The sequence below is a fragment of the Prionailurus bengalensis genome, chromosome C1, assembly GCF_016509475.1.
Source record: "Prionailurus bengalensis isolate Pbe53 chromosome C1, Fcat_Pben_1.1_paternal_pri, whole genome shotgun sequence".
Classification (NCBI taxonomy): Eukaryota; Metazoa; Chordata; class Mammalia; order Carnivora; family Felidae; genus Prionailurus; species Prionailurus bengalensis.
The window spans coordinates 153,565,066-153,590,981 of record NC_057345.1 but is presented as its reverse complement, the minus strand read 5'-3'; the positions used below and the strand labels follow the sequence as shown (position 1 = coordinate 153,590,981).

General features: G+C 40.2%; 1 protein-coding gene across 2 annotated transcripts in view; it reads left to right on the top strand.

The window, feature by feature from the left end:
* The window catches only part of FIGN (fidgetin, microtubule severing factor), a 135,686-nt gene that overhangs the window by 106,289 nt on the left and 3,481 nt on the right, over positions 1–25,916 (top strand). For both annotated transcript variants that reach the window (XM_043576913.1, XM_043576914.1), the window contains one exon: positions 20,280–25,916. This exon is cut by the window's right edge and continues 3,481 nt beyond it. In XM_043576913.1, the coding sequence (XP_043432848.1) occupies positions 20,280–22,534 (2,255 nt within the window). In that variant the 3' untranslated portion in view covers positions 22,535–25,916. The remainder of the gene's footprint in view (positions 1–20,279) is intronic.

The following is a 25,916-nucleotide window of genomic DNA, read 5'->3' as shown; positions in this document are numbered from 1 at the left end:
AAAATCCTTCCTCACTTGCCTTTTGCAAGAGCATATTCTCTCCCTCTCTCTGTTTCCCTTTCTATTCTAGAAATATCCTCCCAGTCCCCAGTGTCTACTCCTTAAATGTTGGTTTAACTCCAGACTTCCATTCTCATCTCCTTCTATCCACTTTCTCTCTGCTGTGACTTCCATTACTGTCATTCCAACAAATTCCTGTATGCACATGATTCCTAAACATCCTCCAAGACCTCTGGCTTCTTTCCCATCAAGAGATAGGAACTTCCAGTGTCCAACTCATTGGCTATACAAGCTAATAAGTTCTCTAAGGAAAGACGAAGTGTAGCAATTATGTGCCACATCGTCCAGGGGGCAGTTCTGACTTTGGGGTGGCCTCGGGAAAAGTTCCTTAGATTCATCAAACCTTGTTTGTTTCATCATACATAAATAAGAAGAAGAATCCCTCACTGGGCTTTTGGAGGATTAAGTGTAATACACCCACAGTCTCTTTATTAACTATTTTACAGATACCTCACAGATATTTATATTTTTGTGACGGTATCCTTTTGATGTCCCCATTCCCTTTCCTTCATTCCCCCAAACCTAATTCGTCAGCTCATCTTTTTGATTCTCTGTCTAAAATCTTTCTCAGATTTTTCTCTTCCCATCGCTCAAGTTCTGGCCCTACTTCCAGCCTTTCCCCTCTCTCTTCTGTTCTATGTGTTGTTATTATTGACATATTTCTAAAGAAATTGTGAAGGCAGCATTTTTTCTTCAACGTTTATTTATTTTTGGGACAGAGAGAGAGCATGAACGGGGGAGGGGCAGAGAGAGAGGGCGACACGGAATCGGAAACAGGCTCCAGGCTCCGAGCCATCAGCCCAGAGCCCGACGCGGGGCTCGAACTCACGGACCGCGAGATGGTGACCTGGCTGAAGTTGGACGCTTAACCGACTGCGCCACCCAGGCGCCCCGAAGGCAGCATTTTTTGATGGCAGTAGGATTAAGGTCCAGATATTTAAGTCCATTTGCAGTATCTGAATTCAGCCTTCATCTCTACTTCCATCGTACCCTGTACATAGACCTATGCCTCCCTATCTTCTAATCATACCAAGCTACCCTTTTTCTCAAATGTGCCAAGTACATTTAGCATCATCTGTGATGTTGACTGAATTTTGTCTTAAGCAAGAAAACTCATCTCTGTCTGTTGTAACTGATGAAATTCTGTTCAGCTTTCAATACAGTTCGACCATTAGCTCTTCTATATGGCTACTTCTCCCTACCAGATTTGGAACTAAGTATTTTCTTTGGTAAATCATCACTAAAGACAGACCGTAAGTTCCATTGGGGCAGGGACTTCTTTTTTTTTTTTTTTTTAATGCTTCGGGGTTTTGTTTAAATTCTAGTTAATTAACATACAGTATCATTGGTTTCAGGAGTAGAATTCAGTGATTCATCACTTACATACAACACCCAGTGCTCATCACAAGTGCCCTCCTTAATACCGAGCACCCATTGAGTCCATCCCCCGCCCACCTCCCCTCCAGCAACCCTCAGTTTGTTCTCTGTAGTTAAGAGTCTCTTATAGTTTTCCTCCCTCTCCTTTTTTTTCTTTCCTCTATGTTCATCTGTTTTGTTTTTTAAATTCTACATGAGCGAAATCATATGGTATTTGTCTTTTTCTGACTGACTTATTTCACTTAGCATAATACACTCTAGTTCCATCCACGTCATTGCAAATGCAAGATTTCATTCTTTCTCTTTTTAGAGCTGAATAATATTCCATTGTATGTGTTTATCATATCTTCTTTATCCACTCGTCAGTCGATGGACAGTTGGGCTCTTTCCATAATTTGGCTATTGTTGATAGTGCTGCTATAAACATTGGGGTGCACGTGTCCCTTCGAATCAGTATTTCTCTATCCTTTGGACAAATACCTAGTAGTGCAATTGCTGGGTCATAGGAGACCTCTACTTTCTAGCAGCCAGGGAAGAAGCTCTTAAGTAATAGTAGGCACTCAGATGTTATTACAGCATGATTGTCATGATAATTTAAACAGTTTAGCCCACTGGTCTTATTTGGGTTTTTTGTTTGTTTATTTTTTGCTTTAGTGACAATAAAAATTATCAGGATTCAGAGATTCAAGGAAGATTTAAGATGCTGGTTTTGAGACTTAAGATATGTTTTCTCTGTAACCTATTTTCTCATAAGTGACAAACTACTTAAAAAGGGGAAGAAAGGGAATGAAAGGAGAGAAAATAAGTCAGTGGCCCACATGTCAGAGCCAAAAGAAGGTGAGGGCAGGAGATGGGGCTAGAGTAAACCTGTAAGAATTTAAGACCTAAGTAAAAGAAAATGAATTTTTTCATTTTTCCTTTTTTTGTTGTTATTTGCTTGCTTGCTTGTCTGTTACCAGGAAGGATATTTACTTTAAGCTTTTTTTTTTTTTTTTTTTTTTTTTTTTGCTTAGGAATATGACAAATGATAAAATTACATATGGTGCTGAGAATAAGGCAGATACAAGGTATTGTGGGTTCTTGAAAGTTTTAAGGATTGAGGGGCCCTAATTTCTTTTTTCAAAATTATTTGCAAGCTTAAATATATGGTTTGTCTGCATCTTGAGACCTGTGTCTAAATGGTGTGACCAAAAGCTGATGTTTAAAACCCACCCTCTCCAAAAAGTCTTGCCTAATGACACAAATCTCCCCATTACCACTGCCATTTAATTATGCCCTATTACCCCCATATCTTGTGTTTACAAGATAATATGTATTAATGTATTGTTTATTCTCTGCACTAGAACCTTATCTATACATATATCCATGCTCCCTAGCTTGTTTCTCACTTAGAAATTAAGACCGAGGCAAATTCTGCCAGCTTTCTATATAGCTCAGGCTTACATCTAGGTAAAATATCTATTAACTAAATACTCAATTCCTTCTTAAAGTTCATAATTAAAACCATAGCTTCATCATTATCAAAAGCTATTTTGAAAGCTCACCAAAAGAATAAGTTGTGTTTATCATTGTTATTTTTGTCATTATTACCATTACTTGACATTTTAGAGCTTCTTAGCTTTTATATTAGATTCTAACATACAAAATATTTATTCTCTTTTATAAAACATTCACAAATTCTTGGATTCATAAATAAAGTTATTCAAGGTTATGATAAGGTACTCCAAAGGCACTGAAAGGGGCCCTCATCTAAGTTTTGGTTTTTGTTTTTGTTTTTTATTTTTAGCTATGAGTCATTTAAAGATGCAGGATATAGGTTTACCATAGTTTTATGCACTGGCTTTTTCTCTTGTGGTTCTGAATACGAATTCAGTTGAGACTTAAAGAAACAGGAAGATATTTTGATTTGAGAGCTATACGAATTCACAAGGGAAGGAGTTTGGTTTCTTCTCTACTTTGTAATGCAAAGAAGTGCATTCCACAAAATCAGATGAAACAAGCCATTAATTTGACAGTCTCAGTCCTCATAGCCCTATTGATTCAAAAAGCTGAAAACAGTTATGGAGGCTTATTGGCTCCAATTAGGCGTCATGAAGCTTGAGGTTAGAAGAAATGAGTGTACTGGGAGGAGAATCATTCAGCAGCAGAATCCTTCTTAACATTGTATCATGAATGGGTATAAAATCTTAGTCTCCTGTTATTTTTGTACTTTTTCATTTATTGATTATCTTTATGGACCCGCTGCAGAATGTCTAGAGTCTCATTTCAAAGCTAATTGTGTCATCTTTTGGGTTACCTTCAGGGAAGAACAGATATTTGTCTTATCTTGGGAGGTGTTTTATGACAGTAAGCTCAAGAGCTTCCTTGAAGTCTTGTTTAGATGTTCTCAAGGAATATTTTCAATGCCTTCTATATAATTATTATGCACATGGAAATGCCGCAGGATATACTCTACTGATGGCTTCGTCGATATAGACTCCATAGATATAAACTTATTTTAGCACGTGCATCATGTTGCATGGAAATAACTCCTCTTGTTAGACATGTGTAACATTTTTTTTGCCCTTATCAATAAGAAGCCTAGCTAACGCTCATGACCGCCCTTAGTGCATATAAATAATATATATCCGCAATATTGTCCTTTAATGTTAAGATCTTAGTAAATAGTGCCACAAAAAAGAAGAGTCAGGGAGGAAATGGTATTCACCTTTTTAAAAACGATGTCTAACGAAGCAATAGAATGTTATTTATAGCTGCTATTATGAAAGACCAATGTTTCTTCAACTATTCCTTTCAGAATATCCATTTTTTGTCCGTGTTTTACCTTAGTGGTAGAAAAGTGATTTTTCCTCTCAAGGATCACAATGTATATATATCTCAAGATAACTTTTCATATGTAAGCAAATGACAGGAAGAGGTGTGGGGATGCTGATGAGGAAACACTTGACTGCTAGAATCAATTATCAGTTATAAAATCCTTGCTTATCATTCATTAACAAATCCTAAGCTGGAAAACCTTTTGACCAGCCTGGCATTAGCCTAAATTTGGCCTTACAATGAATATAGACCCAACTGTAATAGAAGATGACTGTATTCCCAAGTATATTTAAAATAGGGAAAAAATAAGATTATTATAATAAATCTAACATCACAGCATCCAATTCACGGAGCTTAATTATGACACTACTAAATGTGAAAATCTATTCAGCGCTAGGAACACTTTTCACATTACATTCACGCTAAAGATTGGCTGTTAAGAGCTCATTACTGGTATTTTTCTAAAGAGTGGTTTATTAAACACAGTTACCTAATAAGCATCTTTGGTCGTGCAAATTGCTGAAAACAGTAATGAGTCTGATTAGACTTCATTTCAATTACGACAGCTTGTCTAGAAAAAAATATATATACATATACATATATATTTCCTTGGTGCCTCAGAATCTGGCTACAAGACACTGGAGAGTTTAAAAAATAAAAAGCCATCTCTGTATTTCCTTTCCACGGTTCACTAATGAAGAGAGAATTGTCCAAGTCATCATCCAATTTACACACTGGAAAGCTGGACGGACAAAGTGGAGTCACAATCATGTTTGCTTAAAAACAGCAAAGGCTGTCTTGACTAATATGTCTAAATAAGGTCACCTTTAGTTTCTCTCTGGGTTTTTTTTTTCCTTAGGAATATAAAGCTATAAATGAGGTGGAGACTTAAAAATGATTCATTCTTATTTGGCTTGTGGAGGTTATTCTTCAGATTAATAGGCTCACCTTTCAATTACATTTTATCCATGGATCTTCTGCTTAAAATCATAACAATACAGGAAGCTGTTGGACTGTGCATGCTAATTATCAGGCCGATTGTTTAAATACATATATGGGAGGGGAAAAAATAAAAGAAACCTAGCTTTATGAACGTGCACGAATATTTCAGAAAGTGTAAAGAAATGTTCATTAGACACTAAACTTGATTTTGATATTTTAAAAAAGTGCGTTATTTAGCTGCACTGAACAGCTAACCTCCTATTAAATCATGCCTGAATATTACTGCTTAAATTGAAAGAAAAAAATTGTTAATGTAAAAAGCCTTTAAGTGATTAAGCTGTCACTGCTGTCATTCGGGTACTCTAGTAACATTTTAATGCTTCTGGGAGCTATGGCCAGGGATGCAATGCACTATTTTATGCTATATTCTCTGAATAGATTTCTTTTTTAAAGTACAATATCATTTGACACTGAACAGGATAAAATAATTTCACGGGTAAAACAGGAAAACAATGGCTGAATGAAGAAGCATTTAAAAAACGGAGGGCATAATAAAACATCTTCACCTGAAAAACTTCACAAGTTAGCTAAGTGATCAGGTAATGGCCGTGAGACGCAAGGCAAATATAAATGAATGCTCTTGTAGGCATCTGGATGCTTTCAAAAAGATTTACTTAAAAGGAGACCAGTTCAGGTATGTCATTTTAATGAGAAAGGAATGTTCTTAGACTTATGATTCATCATTACTTTTATGAATTCTCTATTCTGTTTAAAAACAAAAAAAAATTCTATAGAAAACACAAAAACGCTTCTAAATTAATAACTGGGGTGCTTTCTTATATAAACCAATGGTTACAGATTTTAATTAATTGCTTTTCAAGGATTTTTTCTAACATTTCCTGGAAAATGATTCTAAAATGCGTCTCAACTATACTTCAGTTAAAAAATGATTTTATTTTTTGTATTCAACTGAGAAAATGTATTAATATGTAATAAAATTGTTATTAGATTTCATTTTTGAAGAAGACATTACACATGTAAACCCAGACCTCCTTGAAAGTGAATGCTCAATTAAGGAAGAGCGTTCATAGTATAATTTGGGATAAATAAAAGTTTAAGTTTTATAAATATGGAAACTTTTTGAGGTATATGACTTGGTTTAGGCCATAAATAATAAATAACTAGCTAAAGAAAACCTTAAATATGCTTCAACTTGTGATTGAAAATATGCTCTCCACATTTGTTAAATCATTTAGCATGAACTTCAGATTCTGAGATTATTGATAGGAAAGCAGACGATTTTTAGGATAAAAGCAAGTTGAAAAATCTCTTTCCTTTCTTTGTCATTTTCCTCCTGTTTTCTCTGTATCTTCTCTGTAACTACAGACATAACACTTAAATACACACCCACATACACACAGGCACCTAGATTTGATTTTTCTGGGTAGCCTACCTGGATCACCTGCAGGTTCTGGTTTTCCTCTTGTTCAGGGACATTGTGCAACTAGGGAGCAGGAAGATTTGACTCATTTACTCTTTCAACATAAGCAACTAAAACTAGCAAATTTATTTATTTTTATTTTATATAATTAAAAAAAATTTTAATGTTTATTTATTATTGAGAGACAGAGACAGGCAGAGAATGAGCATGGGTGGGGGGGAGGGGGGGTTGTGGGCAGAGAGAGAGGAGGAGACACAGAATCCGAGGCAGGCTCCAGGCTCTGAGCTGTCAGCACAGAGCCCGATGCGGGGCTCGAACCCACAAACCGCGAGATCATGACCTGAGCCACCCAGGCACCCCTATTTTATATACTTTTTAAGTTTTATTTGAGAGAGAAAGAGAGAGAGAGAGAGAGAGAGAGAGAGAGCCAGTGGGGGAGGGGAAGAGAGAGAGGGAGAGAGACAGAATCCCAAACAGACTGCACTGTCAGCATGGAGCCCAGGTCAGGACTCCATCTCATGACCTGAGCTGAAGCCCGATGCTTAACCAATTAAGCCACCCAGGTGCCCCAAAACTAGCAAATTTGAAAATAAGTTTCTTTCATTGTGATTGAACACTGGGCATCCTATGTAAGTGACAAATCTCTAAATTCTACTCCTGAAACTAGTATCACACTACATGTTAACTAATTAGAATTTATTTTTTTATTTCATTTTTTAATGTTTATTTATTTTTGAGAGAGAGAGAGACAGAGCTCTAGTGGAGTAAGGGCAGAGAGAGAGAGGGAGACACAGAAACTGAAGCAGGATCCAGGCTCCAAGCTGTCAGCATAGAGCCCAACACGGGGCTCGAACCCATGGACCATGAAATCATGACCTGAGCCGAAGTCGGATGCTTAACCTACTGAGCCACCCAGGTGCCCCCAATTAGAATTTAAATAAAAACTTGCAACGTTAAAAAAAATGTTTATTTCAAATTATCTGCTAATTTAAAAATGCAACTGTTCTCTCCCTTTTCCTTAAAATAGTAACAAATACCGTATGTAGCTTATCCATATCTTAAGGAGGCCAATAAAGTAGTTTATTATAGGTAAGAAGTATACAATTGTCATATTGATTACGTCATATAGAAGCAACATCCTTACAGCTTTTAACTCTAAGGGCAGTATTGAGAACAAATTTATTCTTAACTGCTGTATTAGAGACAAAAGTAAGTCATATTTATTCACAACCGAAGAGAGATTGGAATTGATTGTAGAATTATAAGCAAAAGAAAGGATATGTATTTCATGTGGTTAATGTCACTGGACTAATCATTCTTTTAAGTTTATTTATTTATTCTGAGAGAGAGAGAGAGAGAGAGAGAGAGAGAGAGAGAGGCAGAGAGAGAGGAAGAGAGAGGATACCAGGCAGACTTCGGCACCTACAGTGCATTGACTCAAAGTCAGGAACCCTGAGATCATGACCTGAGCTGAAACCAAGAGTCAGAGGCTTAACTGACTGAGCCACCCAGGTGCCCCCTAGACCAGTCACTTTTAAAAATTCAGCCAAGGCCTAAAGTTTTCTATTTTGTTTTGTTTGGGTGTAATGGCATTGTCTATTGTAACAGTAAATGAAATGAAATACTGTGTAGTTACATACTGTCAGAGGGAACACGATCAAGATAGAATCTGAAGAAACAATTTCCTTACTTATGGTCCCTCCTATTGTTAGCATTTCCCCAAGGCTAGGTTGTTGGGCACCCCCACCAGGACAGGAAATGCCACTTTCTTTGAGGATGCTGCTATCCTCTCTTCCACTTCTGTCTCATTATGTAGCATTCTTTGTTTTTACAAATGGAAGAGCCAACGGCGCTAATGACTGGACTGTCATTCACACTGCACTTTTAACAACGTTCTGTTTATCTGGAAATTAGAGCATCCTAATTATAGGTGGTGCTCGGGTTTATTTCACCAGACCATAGAATGGGGCTTCGGTGGGAAGAACAGAGACATAGGGAGAATAGTGTTATGAGCCAGAGCTCTTCATGGACCATGTTGATTGTATTCGAAAGCAGTTTATCTTCATACGTTGTCTTATATGGAAGAAACAACCCTAAACCTACCTAAACTCATTTCATATGTAGCTTTTTCCACTGCCTTCAGATCAAAGTTATTTTCTTCAGGCTGGACTAAATTATACACAGGTCCCTGGAGTGAAGGACACTGAATTAATGCACTATGTCACCCAGCCCTGACTATAGAATATTTTTATCAAAGTCCAAGACACTATTTTGCTATTGCATTAAAAATTAATGCCCAGATTGCCAAAAAGAGAAAAAATGCATAAATAACCTAAACAAATTTTGTCTGAGCTTTGCACACTGTAGAGTCACCTTAAGCAGAGTTTTTAAGGAGAATGGTTGAAGAGTTGTATGCGTATATGTAAGTAATATTCTACTTCTTTGTCTAATTACGAGAGAGCCCTCAGTCTTAAATAAGCAGTCTCAGTGGTCTATTTTGTTTTATGTAAACTGTCTTTTTAGAGTAAGGTTCCAGAGGATCACAGAAAAAGAGGATGAATACAAATTGCACCTTGCACAATGTCGTGGGGCTTGAGAGATTCTGAAATTTGTTTATGACCCATGTCAGCATGGTGTGTTGAGCAAAAGTGAATACAGTTCAGTTTAAATATAACTAAATTGAGCTCTGCATTTATATACTTGAAATAGAATACACATGTGCAAATAACTATTTAGAAATAGCCGTATGTGCGCATAATGATTAACATAACATTTTAGGATCGTGACCAAGGAAATTAACCAGCCGTGTCATAATTCAAGGTTGGTACCATGCTCTGTTTGTGTTAACTGAACGTGCAAATTTATTGTATATGGCACAATGGTAACTTGAGAATCAATTGAAATCACCTCAGACTTTTAGGACAATGGTAATGTTGCCTCGGCAGAGACCTTTGTAAAAATAAAGACTCAAAACACGTAGAAAATGCACAATACTTTTGGCGTGTGGCTTTCTCTTTCTGGATCGACCATACAGGCTGGCTACTATGAATCTAGCATGGGGCTTTCAGGTTGTGTTAACCCCGTTTATCCCCGCACGCTACACAGCTCACCTGTTATTTACACACATAAGAGGGTTGATACCGCAGAACAAGGGGAGTGCTCTGTTGTGACACAGAACATACATATTCATTAGCCCGGCAGTCCCTATGGACATATGTGGTATGTCCTGATGATCTTTGTATGACAAAAAGAACTGGGGGGAAGGTAGATGGCTGTAATGGATTGAAAACGTATATGGGGAAAGGGAAGAGACAGCATGAGCGATGAAAGGCCATAAAGGAACATCTTTAAAGGTTAACTACAAAGCACTATTTGAGCTGGTTACAAATTGTCTAAAAACATTCACAGAGGTAGAATAAACAAAGTATTTGACTTAACATGGAAAAATCAGTCCTCTTGCCTAGTAACCCTCAAACTCTTTCCCTGGCAAGAGTTGATGACACCTGACACTAAATACTAAGATTCAGAGTATGAATCATGTGTATATTTTAAATTGCATGTATATGCAGGCACCTGGGTGGCTCAGTCAGTTAAGCGTCCAACTTCGGCTCAGGTCATAATCTTGCAGATCGTGAGTTCAAGCCCCACATCGGGCTCTCTGCTGTCAGTGCAATGCACTGTCTCTGGTTTAGAACTTCTGTCTCCGTCTCTCTCAAAACAAACAAACAAACAAACAAAAAAACACTTAAATTGCATGTATATGCATAGCCTTGTGTTCTTGGGAATTACTTTTGGTAATCCACTTTTAGATTATACACAGACTTTTCGACACTGTTCCTTTACTTAGATTAGTACTCAAAAATTTTTACACAGAAACTTTTGTAAAACCCAGCCCTTGGGGCGGGGTGGGGAAGGGGAACCCAAATGAATGAACAAACAAAAACTCTACATCTATAATTTTAAAATATATGGATTTGATGTGAGCATGATTATATGTTTATCTGAAAACTCGGACTTGAGTTTTGGAAATGTTAGGACCTCACAGGGAAAAAAAATTAATTGAATTATGTTTATGATTTCCTGGGCTGCTTCAAGAGATAGGCTGTCCATCCTGATCATATATTGAATGTAAACTCAGTGGACTAAATGTGTCTTTCTTTCATCAGGGTTAGTTGCTTTGCATAAGTGCTCATGCATTCATCCTCATAAGTGTAAGCCATCCTCTTATAAACATCTTATATGTTAAAAATGATGACCTATCAGACCAACACATAACAAGTTTCCTCCTCAGTATGAAATATTGGCAAAATAGTCATTTTTACATTTGGCCATATTTCGTTGCTATGAATAAAATGTAATATATTTTAGGGACACTGATTCAGATCATAAGCCACACACAAATTTAACTGAAGGGCGGGGTATATATCATTCTAGTCCCAGTCACGATGCCCATAACATTGAATACCAGTTCTTACTATGTCCCAAATGATGATACGTAGAACAAGATCAGTTGCTTACGCAGATACCAGCCATGCAACGACTTTCCGTAAAGAAATAAGAAGCGTAACTTTGGAGTAACTTAAACAGTATCTCAAAAGTTGTACTCATGACTGACTAATAGGAGAAGCTCTACAATTAAACGGAGCTTTGGTTCGTGGTATCAGAACCTATGGCATATTCAAAGGAGCATATTAGGAATGGTGGGGCTTGACATAGGGAAGACAGCGAGAAAAAGCATCAGACACATCAGAGCACAGGGGGCAACACTAAAATAAACGGCAACGTGGAAACCAGCTTTTTAAGAAACCGTTATTCATTATTCTACACTGCTGTCCTAATGATACTGAATCAACAAGAAAAATACCCATTACTTTCCTTGCGTTTTGATTAAGGGGACAGGAATGCATATAATAAACAGTGTGTAAGAATTTTCTTTTCTAAAGATACTACTTGTTTGGGGGCCTGGGTGGCTCAGTCAGTCCAGTGGCTGACTCTTGATTTCGGCTCAGGTCATGATCTTGCGAACCTGAGGTCAGGCTCCGCAACGGACTCCATGCTGACAGCACGGAGCCTGCTTGGGGTTCTCTCTCTCCCTCTCTGTCTGTCCCCCCTTGTTTTCTGTCTCTCTCTCTCTCAAAATAAATAACTAAACTCAAAAAAAATAAAGATACTACTTGTTGAAATTTTAGAACCGCATGCTTGCTAGTTTTCAAGAAAACGTACTTAAGTATAAAAGCTGAAGCTTGAAGCGTCAGAGTGAAGTCATAAATTTGGTTGTTTATGTGGCCAATAGGCACCATAAAAATACCCGATATTTTACTAGGGAGCGGGTCCACCATGACACAGGGGAGAGGGCATGCCATGTCCAAAGTGGGCAGCTGGGCCTCAGATTCAGCCAGGTAAGAATGAGATCTAGTGATACGTAAGATCATTCAGTTTGTCTTGAAATGATAGAAAATATGGAAATACAGATTCTTTTTAAAAAGTTCACTGACTTTTAAAACCCTGTGCTTGGGGGCGCCTGGGTGGCTCAATCGGTTGAGCGGCCGACTTCGGCTCAGGTCATGATCTCGCGGTCCGTGAGTTCGAGCCCCGCGTCGGGTTCTGTGCTAACAGCTCGGAGCCTGGAGCCTGTTTCCGATTCTGTGTCTCCCTCTCTCTCTGCCCCTCCCCTGTTCATGCTCTGTCTCTCTCTGTCTCAAAAATAAACGTTAAAAAAAATTAAAAACAAAAACAAAAACAAAAAAAACCCTGTGCTTGGCCAAAGAAAAGACAGTTGCAGGCTGTATGCTGCCCCCAGGCAGTCAGGTGGCAGTGTCTCTACATTAGAGGTGAGGTATTGGAACTGTACTTATCAAGGACCATTTAGCCAGAAATGCGTCCGTGGTTGTTAGAAAGGATCGCTTTATGCAAATATGGTGAAATGGGAGGAGGGAGTGATTTGCTTCAAAATGTATTATCATTCGGAGTCTTGAGGTGTGAAAGTGTGATTTAAGGAGAAAAATCATTTGACAGTATTGCTGTGTAATTAGAACGTCTGATTTTGAGGCTGCAGGTTTTGAGATCATTTTTAACTGGATTAAAAACCTCTAAGTACTTTATTTCTTAGCCGTGGTCTCTACCATGTTGAGGAACATTTAAAATAAATAAAATACTAGGAAAACATTTGGAATTGAAAACATTTGAATTTCTGACACTGTTTTTGTAAGATCATGCTCTGTGTTTTGCTGAGTGTGAAAGAATTGCTATACCTTTCTTGTAGCCCACATTCCCACTGGAAAATTTCCTTTTCAGGAGCTGTCTTGAGGTTGAAGAAAAAGTGGTTTATAAATTCTAAGAGTGGTTTTACTTTTTTTCTGTCTAGTCAGTTTTGTTTTGTGTTTAATACACTTGTATTATTTTTCAAAACCAAAGAATAGTAAGAAATATTTGTATAGCAGTTCACAGCTGGAAAACATTTTCATGAATATTATTACTTTAGGTAATCTTATTAGCAATCCAGTAGGATATATGATACCATTACAGTTCACGTTTTATAGCTGAGAAAAGTGAGTTTGATGTGCTTAAGTGACTTCACCAAGATTAGTTCAATTAAGTGATGGTTTGAGCAAAGCCAGTGGTCTGGCTCTCACACTCAGGATGCTCACCCTTCCAACAAAATTCTTCAACCTTCTTTATGTTTTCTTCAGTCCCTTTCTGTGCCAACCATCCAGGCAATGCCTCCAAATAAATGCTGTGTTAGGCAAAATAGTTTTCAACCCCACAGGGCACCATAGTAAGTGAAGTACCAAACTATAGCAGACACTGTCTGGATTGGGGAGTAGGTCACTTTTTACAGTTTCCTTAATCTCTAAAATCAAAGAGAATTTAGAATGCGAAGTTACAAAGACAGAAAGCTGAAAAAGTTTCATTGTCTGAGAAACAGATCCCCTTGACTTAAATTATTAGCATTGAACCACAGGCTTTATACACAGTGGGCCCTCAAGTGGTTGAGTAAATAAAATGAACAGTCCCTAAGGACTTCTGATTTTGGTGTCCTGAAGATGAAACCAGACTAAACAGATTAAAGAGAACATACAGTTTCTGTGCTCCGCCTCTCACTTTCCCCCAGCTATTACTTTTAAATATGACATCACATTTTCAGACTGGAATTAACAGGAAACGGACTGAGGAAGATTTCAGATCATATGGGTTATACAGAGAATACCATGTACTGTTGGCCTCTTGGCTTATGAGGGCGAGGCCACAAAAGGAGAATCCTGCCGGGTCTGCTCAAACATTTCATTTGGTCATCGCTCCCCCTGAAGAATCATGATAAGGAGATCCTACATGGAGCCAGTTTTCAGTACCAGGACGTTAGTAGGTGCTCTCTCGCGAAGCTTATCACTGCATACTATGCCCATATTTTTAGCCAATGAATTTGCTCCTCTCTTCCTGAAATTCGGAATGCTCTGTGTGTTAGTTCTGCTGTTCCTACCCAGGAGACGATGAGTCTGTTGCATTATTAGGCAGAGGGGGCTGTAAACTGTTCTATTCGGGCTGACCCTTGGACAACTCAGGTGTCAAAAATCTGCTCATAACGTTTCATTCCCTGAAAACTGATAGCCTACTGTTAACCAGAAGCCTTACCATCAACATAAACAGCCAATGCAAACATATTTTGCATGTCATATGTATTATATACTGCATTCTTACGATAAAGTAAGCTAGAGAAAAGAAAATGCTATTGAGAAAATCATGGGGCTCCTGGGTAGCTCAGTCGGCTAAGTAACTTCTGCTCAGGTCATGATCTTGTGGTTTGTGAGTTCGAGCCCTGCATCAGGCTCTGCAGTGACAGTGCAGAACCTGCTTGAGATTCTCTTTCTTCCCCTCTCTCTCTCTCTCAAAATAAATGAACTTAAAAAAAAAGAAAATCATAAGAGAAAATACATCTACAGTATTGTCATGCACTTATCAAAAATATCTGCATGTAAGTGGACCCACATAATTCAAACTGTGTTGTTCAAGGATCAACTGTACTTTGTTATATTTACCCCAGGAGTGATTGTTTTCTAAAGAGAACATGGATAAATGCGGTATTAAATCATTTTTCAAAATGTATTTAAATAAATAATAATGAAAAGTTCAGAGGTACCATAGCCCAAAGGGTTGTAACAGGTGTAGTGACGCCGGGCAGGCCCGTGGGCACATCGTGCCGCAATCCTAGAGCAAGCAAGCCCTCCCTGCCTGCAGGTGTTTGCCTCAGGTCCCTGCCCTTAGGACTTCAACCAGAATTGCCCTTTGGAAACCTTGTAGAGAACGGCTCTTTTAGACCCGATGAACTGCTGAGCAGCATAGGTATGTTAGGTAGGGGTGGGGTGGGGTAGTGAGGGCCTGAGGTGACTATCTCCAGGAATGTATGCTAAAAATAGATTCCAGGGGGGCGCCTGGGTGGCTCAGTCGGTTAAGCGTCCCACTTCAGCTCAGGTCATGATCTCGCGGTCTGTGAGTTCGAGCCCCGCATCGGGCTCTGTGCTGACAGCTCGGAGCCTGGAGCCTGTTTTGGATTCTGTGTCTCCCTCTCTCTCTGACCCTCCCCCATTCATGCTCTGTCTCTCTCTGTCTCAAAAATAAATAGACGTTAAAAAAATTTAAAAAAAAAATAGATTCCAGGGGCTTAGTCTTTTATTTCTGATTTCCTCCCATCCTGAAAGTTGTTTTTATATCCTGCGTTTTCTCTGCATAACCGTTTCCTTATCATTTTGAAGCTATGACAGAGCTTTGAAGGGTGTCGCACTTGTTTTGTCTCAACAGAGTTCAAGAACAAAATGGAGCGAGTAAAGCAGTGAGGCAGCACTGTTTAGCAATTAAGCCTAAGTTATAAAGTGGTCAGGAATGATAAGAATGGGAAATGTTATGGCAACTGTCCAGTGTAATGGGAAATATAGGCTTGTTCATTGATATATACGGAGATTCCTCTTATAACAATAAAATAACAAAATGCTCGGGCTTTTTACAGTAGTATCAATCATTCTTGCATAATACTTATGTTAAAGTATCTTAAAAGCAATTTTCTTTAAATTACATATTTTAAAAACAAACGCGTTGCCTCGTGAAACTTGCCAGCCGTGGTAAGAATTTTCTGATCCTTTCAAAAACAAAAGCTGATGTTTTGGAACAACTCGTCAATTGTGTTGAAGAACTATTCTTTTTTTTCTACTTTCCTTTGTTTCCTGAATTTTCATGGTACCTAGTTAATAAGCTATTTCTAAACAGCAGTGGAAGTTCTTCTTCTGGAGTCATGTTTCTAACAATGGTGAAACAGTATTGTTTCTGAGCTTTTTCTCTTCATGTTCCAAAGAGAAACCATCTGAAAGCTGTTTTTAAAGCCCATCTTATTATTTGGGTGCCAAGTTAAGTGACATACACGTGCTGCTTCCTACTCATGGACAACGGCAATACAATCAAATGGGGCATGCTTTTTTGTTCAAAGAACATTTGGCTCTACAGTTTGCTTCTATTTCACATCAGAAACATCACCGTCGATAAACGGAACAATAATAACAGCAACACAAACAGGCTTGGCTCGCCTTCCAATTATTATTAAAATTCAAGAAACTGATGAAAAAGTTCTTTGTGCTCCCAAGGCCAGGACAGTCTCCTGAACGCTGGCTTCTTTAGCTGCCACTAAGAACTAGCTCATGGTTAACTATGAACTTACACTTTCGGGTAATATTAATGCTTTTAAAACACAGGGTAAGTACTCATGTTCCAAGGGATGTGATGTGAATGATTCTGATCCCTTAAGGTTATTTCATCAAAGCTCACTCTTGCCTTTTGCAGCCCTGCTAAGGTTACTGTCCTTTAGTATGCATCAATAGATAAACTTTCAATCATCTTGGAAAGCACATCCAAAAATAGCATGAGAATCAAAAGGCAATGGTATATCCGGTAATTGTCCCAAATGAATAATTTTGATAGGATTTTTTTAATTTCAGATGAAACAGAAACCTTAGGAAATGTATTCGTTTTGCTAGAGTTAAACTCTGCAGACGTACCCAGTGAAAATGACCAACCTACTTTATTTCAACTTGATATTCCTTTCTTTTACCGTGATCATAACTTACTAAAATCATTTTTTGCACATTTTGAATAAATGAATCATTTACAAGAAAAAAAATGTAAGCCAATAAGGTGGAAGGATGCCCTTTTTTGTTTTTTAAATAATGATTCTAAATCTAGAGCATTTCGTTGTTTTTAATGGGCTTTTATCATGTATGTTGACTAATGCCAACAATGGCTGAGCTCAGCTAACTGAAAGGAACCCATGCCTTACAGCGCACGTGCATGTGTGTGCATGTGCATGTGTGTGCGTGTGTGTGTGTGTGTGTGTGTGTGTGTGTGTGTGATGTTGTGTTTGTGGTAAATTCCATTTCCCATGACTCCCAAAATATTTTCGGAGACCTCCTCTCAAGACATTTATTCACGTTTCTTCTGTATCAGTCTAATCAAATTTCCACTCATGGCACATGTGCCTTCTTATTTTCTCAACCCTGTATTTGATAATCTCTTAAAGAAAAAACCCTAATAGAAATCCCCTGGAAATAATTTACAGGACTAATGAATTTGTAGGTCTTTTAGACAGTTCTACATTACAGTCACATTAATATTCTTTCCTTTTTTATAAGGCTTGAAGTAAATCCCATGACACTAGAAGAATTTAGATACTGATTACTTGCGATTGGTTCCTGGTGATTTGCTCTTAATAATTTCCAGTTGAATTTAATGAAAGTATGATTCCTGAAATGCTGCTTCATTAAAATTGCATCTTTTCCCCTTTAAGTGTGGTTTCAGTCATTTCGCCCATTCTGCCATGTGTTTTCCTGCCCCCCCCCCGCCCCGCGCCCGTTAAAAAGAAATGATTGAGAAAGCAGAGACAATTAAGAATATCACTTCAGTCCCTCCTAGAACTCACCCCCAGAGTTTCTCCGACTGAAATGATGCAAGCTGTACTTATCGGGATTTCACAATTTTTTTTCCCCACCGATATTTTTTTTTTCATAGAGTTTTAAACGAGAAACACAGGAAGATTTGGGAGGAGGAAGGGAAAGGAAAGTGAAGAAAGAATCTGTTGCATCTGCAGGAGAAGTAGAAGGTCTTTTGTATTTTTATTTAAAAAAAAAAAAAAGCGAGAGCTTGATTAAGTTATACCGTGCAGCATTCAGACTTAATTTAACTGAGATGGTGATTTGCAAATGAATATCTACATGGATCCTTTTTAAAAATCCAAATGCAAATGAGTACAACTGCAGTAAAATATATTTGCAAATGAATCCTGTTGCTTTATTCATTTATTGTGTAATTACTGCAATCCTTCCCACCTTGTTTTCAGTATTTCTTAATCATTAAGTCGGAAGCATGACAGCAGTGCCAGCCCTGGCATGATTCTCTTTGACTAAAACCTTGTAAATTAACACAATTAGCACAGCATCATCCTGCTAATTAACTTCCAGTGTCTGGTGCAGTGGTTTTGCAAACAAGGAAGAGGGAGTCAGAAGGGAATCAACATGCCATTCTGTTACCAAACTCTGTGCTGTGTTCAGTTTAGCTCAGCAAGTCAAAGCTGGCCATGTCAGAAGCCAGAGTCAGGGAATGAAGAGCTAAAGGGGTTGGAGAAGGAAGGCGGAAGGGGGTCGGAGCTGTCAAAATAGACTGCAGTAATTCAGGAGGGAGCTGATGCCACAGATGCTTCACTTAGACCAGGCCTCCTCTTTATCCAGGAATCTCTGCCAGAGGGCATAAGACAGTTCACAAAATTCACTTTGGGTAACACAAAGGAGATGAAGGAGGCCTACTTAATGTAGCTGGCCCAGAATAGGAAGTGTTGGAACCGAGCAGAGATTGGAATGGGGTGAGCCAGCCCTGGGAAGCAAAACAGGGTTCTGGTGCTCTCCTGTAACCAAGTCTATGTGAATCCCCGAGGGTACGTTATAAATCCCTTTGGGTGCGGGTTCCCTAATCTGTGAAATAAGGTCATTTCTAAGGCCTCTTTAAACTGTGAAATTCAAGTGATTCTCTGATTCTGAGCAAATACTCTTGCTTTACAGTTTGCTACTTAAGTCACCTTGCTTCAGTTAGTAATCTAGCAGGTGATAGAATTACCCATAGCATCTCATTATCTGGCTGCACTCTTTGAGTTTATGCCACACACTGCTTCCCACAGAAATGTAGAGAGAATCCAGATTCTCTCCCTGTTCTCTATTCTTATAAGAAACAGGTCCCTTTCACCTGTTTCCTTCCTCCCTCCCTCCCTTCCTCTCTTCCTCCCTCCCCCTTCTCTCCCTCTCTCCACACACAAACACACATAATAGGTATATGCATATATAGGTATATGTGCGTGAACATATATGTGTGTGTGTATATATATGCATATATATATGTAGGATATATATATATATATATATATATATTTGTAGGTATTTGTACGTGTGTGTGGATATATATGTGCATATGTATCCTCCCCTCTTAGCACTGGGAGACTGTAAAGCAGAGGGAAGGATTATAGGAGAAGGAGGGAGAACGCCAGCTGGAAGACCGACAGACAAGTGATGCTTGTTTTTTTTTTCCAGAGACTCAACAACAGAACTGAGAGGCAGAAAGGAGCCAGTTGTAATTCATACCGAGTTGTAGGCTTTGTGCGATGAAAGCGATGGAGCGCTGCCTGGGAGATTGCTTTGCTGCACTCCACGAAGCAGATTTGAAACTGTCGTGGAGCACTTTAGATGAGAGTTGGATTATGGAATGACCTGCTATGTCTGTGTCATATTGTTCTGCGCAGGGAGCATTATACTGTGCTAACTAGGTGTTCAGTGCCAAATAAGAGAGGGGTCCTAGATGTGATCTGTCAGCTGTGTCTCATTTTTATATTGGTTAAAATATAAAACAGAAACTCTGATGTCAAGAGACGGAACAGCTAGCTATTGCACATGCTTAATAGTATCGCGTGCTAGATATTGAAAAGACATGCCTATTTCATTGTAAGAACCTGTGACTGAATTCTAATTTGACAGGAAGGTGTGTGTACATATATGTGCGTTCCTGCGTGTGGGTAGCAAGTAACTTGATAGGCTTCACAGAAGCAGATTTGCTTATTACTTAAAAGAAAAAAAAAAGGTCTTCTACAGAGTTCTTGTTTAAATTCGGTTTACTTTTGACACAGGACTGAACTTCGGTCCATTTTATTTATTTTTTAATTTTTTGGAGACAGGGAGAGACAGAGCATGAACAGGGGAGGGTCAGAGAGAGGGAGACACAGAATCTGAAACAGGCTCCAGGCTCTGAGCTGTCAGCACACAGCCCGACGCGGGGCTCGAACTCAGGGACCGCGAGATCATGACCTGAGCCGAAGTCGGCTGCCCAACCGACTGAGCCACCCAGGCGCCCCAACTTCGGTCCATTTTAAAGCGTACCTACGGTACGGATCGTAAGAGATACGATGAACTGTGAGAATTCTTTATAATGTCTATGTCATTAGAGAGGAATAGGTAACGAAAGAAGTTGGGGGAAAGCTTTAACACTTCTGAGTATCTCCGTAAATTAACGTTTCTCCCCTCCTCGCCCTTTCCTCCCCAACCCCCCCCCCCCCCAACCCCGCAACCCTCAGGCTTGAAGATGCAGTGGACGCCGGAGCATGCCCAGTGGCCAGAACAGCACTTTGACATCACCTCAACCACTCGGTCTCCTGCCCACAAAGTTGAAGCCTACCGAGGTCATTTGCAGCGCACCTATCAGTATGCCTGGGCAAACGATGACATATCTGCTCTGACTGCCTCCAACCTGCTAAAAAAGTACGCAGAGAAGTATTCTGGCATCCTAGAAGGCCCCGTGGACCGGCCCGTACTCAGCAACTACTCGGACGCGCCCTCGGGGCTGGTGAACGGGCGGAAGAATGAAAGCGAACCCTGGCAGCCTTCCTTGAATTCGGAAGCGGTCTATCCCATGAACTGTGTCCCGGATGTCATCACGGCCAGCAAAGCCGGAGTCAGTTCGGCCCTCCCTCCGGCAGATGTCTCTGCCAGCATAGGGAGCTCTCCTGGGGTGGCCAGCAACCTGACAGAACCTAGCTACTCGAGTAGTACCTGCGGAAGCCACACCGTGCCCAGCCTTCACGCAGGGCTCCCGTCTCAGGAATACGCCCCGGGATACAACGGCTCGTATTTGCATTCGACGTACAGCAGCCAGCCGGCGCCTGCCCTGCCCTCACCTCACCCCTCCCCTTTGCATAGCTCCGGGCTCCTGCAGCCCCCGCCGCCGCCCCCCCCGCCGCCCGCCCTGGTCCCGGGCTACAATGGGACCTCTAACCTCTCCAGTTACAGCTATCCCCCCGCCAGCTACCCGCCTCAGACTGCCGTGGGGTCTGGGTACAGCCCCGGGGGCGCGCCGCCGCCTCCTTCAGCCTACCTGCCTTCAGGAATCCCTGCTCCGACCCCTCTGCCCCCCACCACTGTTCCTGGCTACACTTACCAGGGCCATGGTTTGACACCTATCGCCCCCGCGGCTCTGGCCAACAGTTCGGCGAGTTCTCTCAAAAGGAAAGCTTTCTATATGGCAGGGCAAGGAGAGATGGACTCCAGTTACGGAAATTACAGCTACGGCCAACAGAGATCTACCCAGAGCCCCATGTACAGAATGCCCGACAACAGCATTTCAAACTCGAATCGGGGGAATGGCTTTGACAGAAGTGCTGAAACATCATCCTTAGCATTTAAGCCAACGAAGCAGCTAATGTCCTCTGAACAGCAAAGGAAATTCAGCAGCCAGTCCAGTAGGGCTCTGACCCCTCCTTCCTATAGTACTGCTAAAAATTCCCTGGGATCGAGATCCAGCGAATCCTTTGGGAAGTACACGTCGCCGGTAATGAGTGAGCACGGGGACGAGCACAGGCAGCTCCTCTCTCACCCGATGCAAGGCCCTGGACTCCGTGCAGCTACCTCATCCAACCACTCTGTGGACGAGCAACTGAAGAATACCGACACGCACCTCATTGACCTGGTAACCAATGAGATTATCGCCCAAGGACCACCGGTGGACTGGAATGACATCGCTGGCCTCGACCTGGTAAAGGCCGTCATTAAAGAGGAGGTTTTATGGCCAGTGTTGAGGTCAGACGCGTTCAGTGGACTGACGGCCTCACCTCGGAGCATCCTTTTATTTGGGCCTCGGGGAACAGGCAAAACGTTACTGGGCAGATGCATAGCTAGCCAGCTGGGGGCCACGTTTTTCAAAATCGCTGGTTCTGGACTCGTTGCCAAGTGGTTAGGAGAAGCAGAAAAAATCATCCACGCGTCTTTTCTCGTGGCCAGGTGCCGCCAGCCCTCGGTGATTTTTGTCAGTGACATTGACATGCTTCTCTCCCCTCAAGTGAGTGAGGAACACAGTCCAGTCAATCGGATGAGAACGGAATTTCTGATGCAGCTGGACACTGTACTAACTTCAGCTGAGGACCAAATCGTAGTAATTTGTGCCACCAGTAAACCAGAAGAAATAGATGAATCTCTTCGGAGGTACTTCATGAAACGACTTTTAATCCCACTTCCTGACAGCACAGCGAGGCACCAGATAATAGTACAACTGCTCTCACAGCACAATTACTGTCTCAATGACAAGGAGTTTGCACTGCTCGTCCAGCGCACAGAAGGCTTTTCTGGACTAGACGTGGCTCATTTGTGTCAGGAAGCAGCGGTGGGCCCCCTCCACGCCATGCCAGCCACAGACCTTTCAGCCATCATGCCCAGCCAGTTGAGGCCCGTTACGTATCAAGACTTTGAAAATGCTTTCTGCAAGATTCAGCCTAGCATATCTCAAAAAGAGCTTGATATGTATGTTGAATGGAACAAAATGTTTGGTTGCAGTCAGTGATAACTTCTTTAAAAAAAAAATGTAATGAATGTTGGCACACACACATAAAACCTGCTACATAGGGTATAGAGCCCCTTTCCAGTAGTGTTTAAATCGCAAAGGGTACTGGGGAAGATGACGATTGCGTTGCATCTTTAGCGTCAGGGTAGATTTGGAGGAAAAACGCATCAGATGAGAGCTGCTGATTTGAAAGCCCCAGATGACAGAAAGCATCTGTTGATGCTCAGTTCAGTTCAAGCCAGACAACACTCACCAAGGAGCAAGGTGCAAGTGTGTTGATTTCAGAAGGACGTGAACCTTGTGTGTTGATTCCATTCTGCTGTTCTCGAGATTTAGTTGCTGTCAAGTGCCTGGAGTGGTGCTTTATTTTTTGTTTGCCTCACAATTACATTGGTGGCATGTGCTAATATAAAGAGCTTTAACTTCAAACATTATTGGACTAAAGAGATGAACGGTTGTGTTAACGACAGAAAACCAGATTTTTGCCATTTTAAGAGCAACAGTATTCCTCAATCCTGTCTGTTCTGCAGTATTAAGCTAAGAACAGTTAAAACAGGGTAACGGTAATCTGGACCTTAATTTCTGCAGTTCATTTCTTTTAATGTTCTTGTCTGCAAAAACTCAGGAAAGCGATTGTGATTTGTACAGTACCTCAAAGGAATGTGTTGAAAGCACTATGTACTGCTGAGAGTAATGGGATAGGCTTCGATGTTACTTTATATTAAAATGTATGTTTACCTCAACAATTGGAAGATAGCAAGGAAAATTACTTTGAATGTATCCAGAAACATACTGACGTGTGATACAACTGAATATTTACGACTTAAAGTAGAAATGGAAGGATTTTTTTTAAAAAAGATTCTTTTACTAATTATGGGGAATAAACCAGAGCAGAATAGTTCTTTATGTCAAAAACTGCAAGAGTTCTTCGTACATTGCTCCTTGATAATGAAGTGAAAATGTTCTTAAAAGGTACACTGGTTAACGGAAAGCTACTTACTCAGTTTATGTTAGTACCTAGAACACTCAGCCACAAGACCTGTTTAGGACCCTGGAAGTCACAGTACCTAAAAACTAGGACTGCCTTTTACTGCATAGGGTGGTGGTGGTGTTGGTTTGCAAGTTCTCTCTTAAAACTGCTGGGAATGGTGTCATTCTATTCACTAATCTAGCTTATAGGCTTGTCGTGCTGTTTGATAGAATGCAGAAGATAGCAAGCAAAAACAAAGAAATAAATACAAAATCAACCAATCAACTTTATATATGTGTGTGTGTGTGTGTGTGTGTGTGTATATATATATCCACAAAGAACATCTATATCCCCTCTCCTTTTTGACTGCTCTCTTCTCAGTGCAATTTTGCTTCTCATTTTGAAATCTTCTGGGCTATAGTGCTCCCACATTCATTTCTACCTCAGTTTTGTCACATTTCTCTTGGACAGTAAAGTAGAAAATCGGAAGTGGAGACACACACACACACACACACACGTGCGCACACGCATCTATACCTTGTCAAACTCGTTACTTTGTTTTCTCCCATCTTTTCCCATAAGTCTCGTCTCCAGAAACATCAGTCTTCATGCTTGCTTCTGCCTGAGTCCACCCCCACCCCGGCATATGTGGCATTTTTCTTAATTTTCCATTCTTCTCCTGCTCCCCACCAAGTTGTTCTTTGTATCCTTTAATGCTTTATGTGCAACTTTTCATCGATAGCTAACTGATGTTCGTTCGGCAATGCCTCTGAACAGACAGTGTAGGCTGTAGCTTTCCAAAGCCGCTGCCCGTGCATAAGCAGAACAGCCTGGCTTTTTGAATGTATTTTTCCTGGGTTGTTTTTTTCCTTCCTTTTTTTTTTTTTTTTTTCAGTTGAGAGATGCAGTAACAAAACTGTTGCAAAGCACTGGCATTTTATGTATTCAAAAAGTGATGTACATTTTTTAAAAATTTAAATAAATGCAATGAGAAGCCCCAAGAAAGCTCTTTCTGTTATTGTTTTTTTTTTCCTGCAAAACTTTTGACTGACTTCATTCACGATGTCAAATTCTCTGAGACACTTAACACAGAGAAGCCTAATGAAGGACTTACATCATATTTCTGAAATTTTATGATGCTTGACCACTGCTCCCCCTTTTTTTTCTTATTTTTCATGTTGCTAAAAACTGAGCAAATGAACCAAAATTTAATTTACTCTGATATTCTATCAACTAAGACTGTGCTTACATATAAAGATTCCATATTAAAAAGCAGTGCCTTTCATTAAGGATACAAAAAATAATATTTAAATACATCCTCTGCTTTTCACAAGTGAGTAAATGCTATAATCGTGTTCTGGCTCTACCCTGCACATCCCTTATTGTAAGAAGATTCTAATATCCCCATTAACTTGTAGGTTCATATTGATCTCACTGACAAGTTTACTTTTGCACAGTGCTGACCTATTTTCTGTCTTTTAGACGTTACGTTTCATTTCCGCCAACATGCTGTGTTCACTTGAAAGCAACTGGCAAGTTTTGACAAACCCAGTCTTATTTAGACAACTTTGGAAAATCCAATATTGACCCACATTTTTGTGGCTAGTAAGAGTTAATGCCAAATATGACTGCACTGTTGTGTTTTACACTCATTTATAAAACTGAAAATAAATTCAAGGCCTACGTATTGGCTTTGAGCTTTAAGGGACTTAAATTACTTTGAGATGTGAATGGTCAAAAATCCATGTATTTAGGCAGAAGCTGAAGTCTTGTGTGAATTTCATTTAGCCTCGTGAATTCTAGGATTTGATCTCTTAGGAAATTGGGCATGCTGAAGAAATGAAGATCTGTTGGGGGAGATAAGGTGACCTTTGAGTAGCTGGTGCTCTCCTGTGATTCTTTGATTCTGCATGGCAGCATGACGAGCTCTTATATGGACTAGCCTAATAATGAGCTCTGTTCTGACCATCCCTTCTGGAGCGTGGGGTGGGGGTGGGATGCCACATCCTGAGAAATGAATGTGTACAATCAGTGGTAGTACAACTGGGTAATCGGGCTTCATAGTCTCGGCCTCTTTTTGACTGCTAAGAATTTGGAGAAGGCCACTAATGAAGGTAAGGTAATGAGCCAGTCCAAATCCCTTGCCGTCTGGCCAGGGGATTTGAGCCAGTCCACTTAACAGCCCCTAATTCTCTTCTTCACAACTGCAATAACATTTCCAACAGGAACAAAAAGGAAGTGAAGGAAACTACTTCAGTAGAAGGATCAATAGAAACTCAAGAGGTAGTTCATAATGACCTTACGTGCGACACAAATGGAAATACCCTACACTCCTGGCATGCTTCTCACCAAAATATTTAGAACATTAGTGACGATATGGAAAACTTTGCTGACTGAGCTGATCAATGGAAT